The 8,368-nt window shown below is 35.3% G+C and overlaps 1 protein-coding gene across 1 annotated transcript; it reads right to left on the bottom strand.

Moving 5' to 3' along the window:
• Positions 1-1,759: 1,759 nt before the first annotated feature.
• Positions 1,760-6,500, bottom strand: LOC122311531 (spermidine synthase 1-like). The gene is made up of 9 exons (XM_043126120.1): positions 6,197-6,500; positions 4,938-5,014; positions 4,708-4,830; positions 3,919-4,023; positions 3,382-3,454; positions 3,229-3,300; positions 2,909-3,104; positions 2,282-2,411; positions 1,760-2,162 (listed from the first exon to the last, which is right to left on the bottom strand). The coding sequence occupies exons 1-9, from the start codon at positions 6,387-6,389 to the stop codon at positions 2,097-2,099; spliced, it is 1,035 nt and encodes a 344-aa protein (XP_042982054.1). The 5' UTR covers positions 6,390-6,500; the 3' UTR covers positions 1,760-2,096.
• Positions 6,501-8,368: the final 1,868 nt, after the last annotated feature.

Raw genomic sequence — 8,368 nt, 5'->3', positions numbered from 1 at the left:
CTAATAATTAATGTTTATGTCAAAATATTTAACACATTCATTTTTAAAAAACTTTCAACGCTGTGATCTGCCCCCTGATGGAATCCACTTTCAACGCTGTGATCTGATTGGCAAGAGAAAGTCAAAGTCCACCCTCATCAGATCTCTCTGTTAAGGCGAAACTCATCTTGGCATCATCTCAGTTTGCAAGTGAAGGGCTCGGAGATGGAGGGCAATCATATCATGCTGGAGCCGACGCTATCAGAGGACGATGATGCTATGCCAAACCAGAAACTGGAGGTGCTTGATATCCTTAAAGAAGCTGAATCATTTGCAAGAATTTCAATTTCATCATCTTCCTTCTTTTCACTTCCCTGCCTCTTTTCTTCTTCATGGTTTACTTTGAAATTTTCCTTAAAAGAACTGTGCTTGAAATCCCATATAATCTGGAGCAGGCAGCGGATCACTTTCATATGTGGTCGATACCTGATCTTATAACCAAAAGAATCAACAAAGAATTTGTTCTTCAACTTTGTTTCCTTTATTTGGTGCCCCTTCATCTTCTTAAGCTTTTCACAGTTATTGTGACTGTTGATTTGGCATCAAAGATATACGCAGAAGAGAGGCCAATGACTCTCAAGGAGATGATAGAAAAACCCATTCACGGAGCAAGAATGAGAGGCACTTTTATCACTTATTTTTAAGTTCTTATCTTATCAACTTGTGCTATACTCGGATTGACATGGTTAGCAACAAACTTCGATGTTACTTGGAGAAACACTTTCCTTCATGTCTTCTTTGCAGTGTTTAATGGGGCGGCTTTTACAGCACTGCTAACAAAATTCATGGAATGGAGTGCCGTGTGGCATACGAGTATTGTCATCTCGATGTTGGAGGCGACATATGGGGCTAAGGCATTGGCCCTTTCTGCTTATTTCAGTAAAGGTTCTGAGCGGGGAGGGATGTTTTTGATGTTTGTTTTCTATGTTTGGGAACAGGGTTTAAGGTTGCCATGCCTCTATTTTGGATGCTATGGAGGAGGGACAGAAATTCTTGTGCATGTTAGCTTGTTTTGCTTGGGGAATATGCTGAAATGGGTGGTCTGTGTGATATATTTCTATGATTGCAAGAAGCGGACGTTAGAGAAGAAATTTAATGAGGAAGTAGGAAGAGAAATCAAAGCTGTTGATGTATAATTATCATGGGAAGAGAAGAAGTATAGGGAGTCGGTTCCTAATTCCATGTATTTACTTTTGCTACCTTTCCTTTTCTATTTTTCCCTTACCAATTGAAATCAACATATGGTTCCAACTGTTCACTACATTATGTTTTCTCTTGTTCATTTATCTTAATATCTCATTGAAATTTATGCGAGAGATAAAACGACCAATAACTCTATGTATTTTACCTGTTTTTTCTTTTAAAAAAAAATTAAAATTCTGAGCTATCACAATTTTAGAATTAACCCCCTCCCACACTGGGAAATGTGAGGGAACATCTCACATGGAGGGAGGGGGGGCTTATTCTCTCAGGAAAAGAGTCAAGAGGGTCCCTAGGGGTCGTTATATGTCAAAAACCTTTGAAGGTGATTGACACCCACTTTTATTCAATTCTTTGTTAAAAGATTCATGAATTCCTTGTGTTAGGACAAAAATCGAAATACAAAGTTACCAATTGATAAATAATATGTGATGGGGTCCCGTTCAGAAGCTCAATAGATTTTAATCCGTCGTATTCGAATCAGCAGAATACTGGAGTACTATAAAGAACTTCACATCTGTTCAGTTTGAAAACTCTAAAGAGATTGCAGTAATCTTGCACAAAGTTCATAGAGACGACATTATTAGTAATAACTGAGAGAAGTTGAATCACACCTCAAGAAACGGAGGTGACTTACCAAAAAACAAAATACAAAAATCCTTGAAGATCTCTGAATGGCCACCAAATTTTATAACTAAAACTAACACCTAGGAATGACATTAATTGCAAAAACTACTCGGAACATCAATTTAAACCATGACTTATTCGATTGTTCTCTGCTAGATGGACCATTGCGGTGAAGATGATAAATGGCACTATACAACCGCCATTTCTGCTACAAATTCTTGAAACTTTCCTCATTTTGGTTTTGATTCAATCACCTTCTTTGCGAAAGATGGCAAACAGAAAGCGGCTGTATGAATCTGAAAATAAGAACGACTCATAAAGAAAATGTTTAATGCATGCAAATAACAGGAACCAAGCAAATGAGACAGGAGAACATTATGATTAAAGTCACTTTTGGGATGCAGCAGAATCGCACCTCTGAGTTGTAAAATTTTAAGGGTCCTTTGGATTTGTTATAAGCGTCATTTGCATCTATTGGATTCACTGGATGCTTGAAGTCAACAGGGGGTCCCTCAGTAGAACACAGCATAAAACCAATCACCCCACTGAAACACAAACATCAATAAAAGCAACGTCAGCATCATCTTGCCACCAACACACCCACCGACAGAGCAAATCACAATGCAGATGCTAACCAATATTAGCCAGGCCTGAAGTGCTAAAATAACCCTATATCGGAAATTAAAAACATCCAGAGAAACCACTTTATAAAAAATAAGGTAGTCTCCAAAGTCACGACTTGCACTTTTTTTAATGACGTGGAGCCAAAGCAGGGTCAGACCCACCCCCACCCCTGGGGAGTAAATCCTGGACATGCAACAACTTGCACATTTTAACCCCAAACCTATGATAACCTAGCAATTCAGTCTAGCACAAAAAGAAAACCAAATTATCTCTGCTACATACACACCCATAAACAAACACACTCATGCATGCATGCATGCATAAAGACGCATTCAAACACATACACTATCTGTTTGGAATGAGTTTGATGAGAGAGAGAGCCGAAAAAGGATTACTAAATAAGCTTCAGAAAGCATACCTTGGGTATGTAGGCACTGTGGTCCATGCATAGTTAACAGAGCCTTTAAATATCTGGCGACAGTTTGCCATTATGTGCTCAATTATGTGCATGTGAAGCCATATACTTTCTGCCTGAGTACACACAACTCCCCCTGGCCGAAGTGCCTTTGACACTGATTCAAAAAAGGGCTTCTCAAAAAGCTCTTGTGCAGGACCTGATCAAAACCAACAGAAGACTTGTGTTTTTCCTTTTCTTCTGAAGACGAAAACTTGTATATTCTAAGGCAAAACCCGTGTTCCCAGTGAGAGAACTGCAATTGGCTGCAGAGATAGTCTTACCTATGGGGTCAGAAGAATCTACTATAATCGCATCATAAGATCCGGCAGGAGCAGCCTTCAAAAATGCAACTCCTGGACCAGTACGAAAGAGTTCATCAAAATCGATGCTTATCAAAATAAGGAGAAAGGGGAAAAAGAATTAGCTGATCATACCATCACCAATATGAAGATTCACCCGGGGATCCTCATACCCAACTGCTATGTCAGGGAAATACTGTTTGGAAACCTGGAAAAGGGGGAAAATAAATTTCAACTAATGAAATAATTGTTCCATGGTGATTTTCTTTTATGATGGGGAACCTCACCAAGGTAGGACCCTTTGGACCCACCATGGGGAGTAAACCATGAAAATACGACCCCGCACACTAGCACCGCGCATCAAGTTAACTCTTAGTACAGAATTCAGCTTAGGATGTCTATGTCCACAGCTCATCCCAAGCCCGTTTGACCACTAGGCTGCACCTTGATGGATAGGTGTTCCATGATGACTACAACTCCTAGATATACGTAATCACCAGCACTCATGTATAAATGAGATCTGGCCAGAAAAAATGTTTTCTTACATGCAAATTCATTCAGTGTTAAAAGAAAATGTCAGAGTGACGGATTCAACCAGCTATTTTCATGAGCTTCTGACCTTATGATAGTAAAAAGGAATATTTTGTGTTTTTTCATCACTTCATTACTCACATTGACAACCATCTTATCAATTTCACACATATCAATCTGCTCAACAGAAGAATGGCGAGATATTTCCCGCAGAACTCCACCATCTCCTCCACCAATAACCAAAACCTGGAGAAACATTAACTTTTGAGTTAAGCAAAAAGACTAGGAAACAAAAAAAAAAAAAGTATATGTTTATGTCAACTATTTGTTCACCATATCAACAAAGTGTATGACTTCAGAAGCAGTCACAACATGAGATGGAATAATTTAAGCAATCATCTACAGTTTCTCTATGTTATGATGTTATGAATGTGCTCCCCCCCCCCCCCCCCCCCCCCCCCAACAAAAAAAAAAAAAAAACCAACAAACAAAAAAAAATAATAAATAACCATAAATAACCATCTGCAGTTTTCTCAGGAATGATAAGGGGAAAAAGAGGCTTAGAAAATATTTTTTAGGTAGTCAAAGACACTCAGAGTGGTGCAACTTATGACAATGCGTCCAATTAACCTCATTAATCATTTCAAGGTCTTTTTCATATTACTAGTGCTGTTAAGCCTCTATTCATCATGTATAACTATACAAACCATCTTTACAAGTATGCCATGAGGATATATAAAAATTATGAAATGAGATGCACCAAACAGATTATAAGATGATATATGGATCACACAGGTCACCAAGGTTCCAGCCTTGGAACTGCTAATATACTCTAATCAGCAAATGATTGATTGGCACATGAGTGAAATCATCATGAAGAAAATGAAAGTATTTCAAGTAATTTCTTTTGTTCCAAGAGTATATGAAGACCTTCTTTGGGTTTGGAATAGAGCAAAGTGGAAGGTGAGTGATCATTTCTTGATATGCGCATTCATCCCTTTCAGTGAGCTGAATCACCCCATCCAAAACAAGAACCTTTCCATATGTTGATGACTGAAAATAAAATATGAAAAAAAAATACAAGACCAGAGTTTAATGACAAGGGAGCTCAGATAAAGGTGGAAAAAATATGATTTTTATAATCCTTGAGCATTATGAACCTGAAAAACCATGACATTCTGATAGTCAGATTTTCCTTGAAATAATATCTTCTCAACCTTCAAGGAATGTGCCTCTCCTGCATATTATCAGACAGTTCAGATTCAAGTTAACAATTAAAGACTGATTTTATGGTATCAATAGCTCCGCGGGGGGGGGGGGGGGGGGGGGGGGGGGGGGGGGGGGGGGGGGGGTGTGGAATATGCCAATGTAAAAAGAACGAAAATGCACTATAATGCTAAAAATCATATTTAGTTACAGTATATACCAGGACTTCAGCTTCCTAGACACTATAAATGGAGAAATACCATGAAACATGTATTTAAGAGTTATATTGGCATGCAAATCTAAAATCATAGCTTGCCGAAGATCTACCTTCATACAAATTAATAAATTGATTGGCACATAGACTACAGGGAGTGGCACAAGACAGGTTCACTCGTCAAATAAACAAAATAATCAGTACCTAACTCAACCCCCTACACCCACGCATACACGTCTAGCAATGATTAACGAATAACAAGTACATTCTAGATGAAAATGCTACCAGGAAAGGGCTCGTTAAGATCATTTGCGAACAGAAATATGATATATTCATATATCAAAGAAGATCAAAGACAATTCAAATCTGCACACAAACAAAAAGGACGAGGATTTATTTTTAAAAAATTATTGGTAAGTCATGAACGCAAACAGAAAGTGCTTATTCCACAACCCCGTCCTCCACCCATTTTCAAGGAAAGGAGGGACCACTTTAGCTACTGCTGCTCATTGGCCACAACCCACGATATATAATCCTAAACAAAGGAGAGCACGGTGATACTATAAAAAAGCAAAAAGTTAATACAGTATTTGAAATAGTCATCCATTCTTTCGAGTTCAACAAAGCAATACCCTTGGAGAAAACAACTAAACGAGGACGAAACAAATAATAAAACTACGTAAACATTCTATAATCAAAATTCAAAGCAAAGACAAAATCTGAAGGCAGATTTAACAAAAAATCATCGAACTAGGTCTAAAAAACAAAATAATACGCTCACATCACTAACCATACATATAACCATTTATGCATAAACCCCACAGGCAATAGTATACAAAAGACTATTGTTTTTTGTATTTAACGAAAACAATAAATGCCCTGTTTGGTCGCGGAGAATCCTTACAGATAAAATGAGATTGAAAAGGCAAATGTTTTTCTTCAGTATTTTATAAGAAACAAAGATGGGGTTTCCGAACAGTGAGAGGAAGAAAACCCCACCAGGCCACATTGGGCTAATCTCAGAGAACCACCCAGGAATCACGGAGGATATACAATCAGGCTGGTCTTTGTTGCCCTCCAGCTCCATGGATGACACAGTGGAAGCAGAGACTCCATTACTATTATCTTCCTCAACTTCTCTCTGCCTCTTCACCGGAAAATCCGTAGACGCCACAACACCGTCTTCAGCCATGGCTCTCTCCTCTCGCTCGCTAAAACCCCAAAACCTGGCGTTAGTAGAATGGCCGGCTTTGTAAAGCCGCACAAGCTATTCTGATCTTGCAGTTTGCGCCGCCTTTATATAAAGCAGAGGGATAAAGAAAACATATTTATATTAAAACTTTTGTATACTCTTTATAATTTATTAATGTGATTAATTATATTATTTTTTTAATATAAAATAATAAATTTAACTGACTATATAACAAAACATTATTAAATAGTGAAACATTGTATTACATAAAATAGAATTTTATAAATTGATCTGACTATTTTATAATAAAAATCATATCATAATTTAATGACTCATATTAAATTATGTTAATTTGTAAAATAAAATAATATTTATAATCGTAGAGTAACAAATACATCATAATCTCTTTAAAAAATAGTAAATATAAAATTTATATGAAAAAAATTAATTTTTTAATAATTAATTTTATTATTTTTCAAAATGATATGAGGAAAAAATATTTGATGAAAAAATATTTCTTTTAAAATAATGATTTCAATACTTCTGATTTTATTTAGATATATCAAGTATTAAAAATAGCAAGAATTCTAAAATTAAAAAAAATTATTTAAGAATATAGAAAAATAAATTAAAAAAATAAAAAATAAAAAAACTTTTTTATTTTTCTCGAGACCCGTCTCGTGCTACAGTGGATGTAGCACTACTGGTAAAATAATTTGTTTCAAACTTGGATTTACACAATTGGAGCTGGCTTTTAGGTCACTTTCTATTTTATTTTCAACAGAGTCGTGTCATGCCAATGGTTTGATGCTTTCCAAACTTGATTCACGTGAATTACCTAACTCTAGTGGAATACGAAAGCCCAAGTCCCAAATCTCGGTGGTCCTACAACTTGATCATGCAAAAGAAAATCAATTTTAAATACAACACTATATTTTGGGTTTCTTTACAAAATATAATTTAGTTACAAAAAAATTTTATATAAACCTTACCTATGTGTCAATGTGCAATGGGCTTTGCGCAAGGGTGGCAATTTATGTTCGTAAATTATATTCATATCGTATCAAGTCATGAGTATTAAACTATATGAATCATTATAAATACTGACTCATTTATTAAACGGGTCAGACCATAAAACTTTAACTTGATCTATATAAATAATGAGTTACATTACATGATTTGCTTAATGCGTTTAGTAATTAACTTTTATTAGGTTAATATGAACAAAGCTTATTTAATCCATTTAACACATTTCATATAAAATGGGATGGGTTGAGTTGTCCCGTAATTTATTTTTTAACTCAATTATAACATGATTCATGATAAAATATTCTATTATCAATATCCAAATCAATAGCATATAAGAAAATTAACATTTTCATAAAATAAATTACATATTAACAAAAAAGAGTTCAAGAAAGGATATATAAGACTATACATTTATAAAATTTGAAAATATGATTTATTCATGTTATACGGATTAATTATGTGTTTCATGAGTTAAGCCACAATTGATCCGTTTATTAATCATATCTTATGGGATCAATCCGTTTTAATTTAAACTCATTTACATGAAACTTAAACCTATTTATTTTGTGTCGAGTTCACAGATTGTGTTATAAATTGACACTTCTAAAATTTTGACGTGTATGAAATGTAAAACTTGAGACTGATGTAATGATTGTTTCGTTCAGACTCGTTAATTTAAAACCAAGTGATTTAGATCTTGTTACCTTAATTTCAAAAAGGATATCCTAAAACCGGAAACACAGGGATGGTAGTTTTTAACTATTTTGTTTAAAGATAACATATTTTAAGTAGTAGTTTTTAACCATTTTGTTTAAAAATAACATATTTTAATCCAATATATGGAAACCATAGTGACATTATTATATTAGTGGAAGTCTATTTTGAATATCATGTCACCTTTGTTTTGGCCGAAACATTTGAGTTGATTTTTGAAAGTTTTGTGGTGGTTG

Source organism: Carya illinoinensis, chromosome 5 (genome assembly GCF_018687715.1).
Source record: "Carya illinoinensis cultivar Pawnee chromosome 5, C.illinoinensisPawnee_v1, whole genome shotgun sequence".
In the NCBI taxonomy this organism is placed as follows: domain Eukaryota; kingdom Viridiplantae; phylum Streptophyta; class Magnoliopsida; order Fagales; family Juglandaceae; genus Carya; species Carya illinoinensis.
This window is presented reverse-complemented; position numbering and strand designations above follow the sequence as displayed.

Coding starts and splice junctions, on each gene's coding strand:
- LOC122311531 (XM_043126120.1), bottom strand. CDS start 6,389: ATGGCTGAAGACGGTGTTGTGGCGTCTACGGATTTTCCGGTGAAGAGG. Junction 4,024..4,707: donor CTATTCCAAACCCAAAGAAG/GTCTTCATATAC, acceptor ATGTTTCTCCAG/GTTTTGGTTATTGGTGGAGG. Junction 2,412..2,908: donor ACAGTGCCTACATACCCAAG/GTATGCTTTCTG, acceptor TTTGTGTTTCAG/TGGGGTGATTGGTTTTATGC.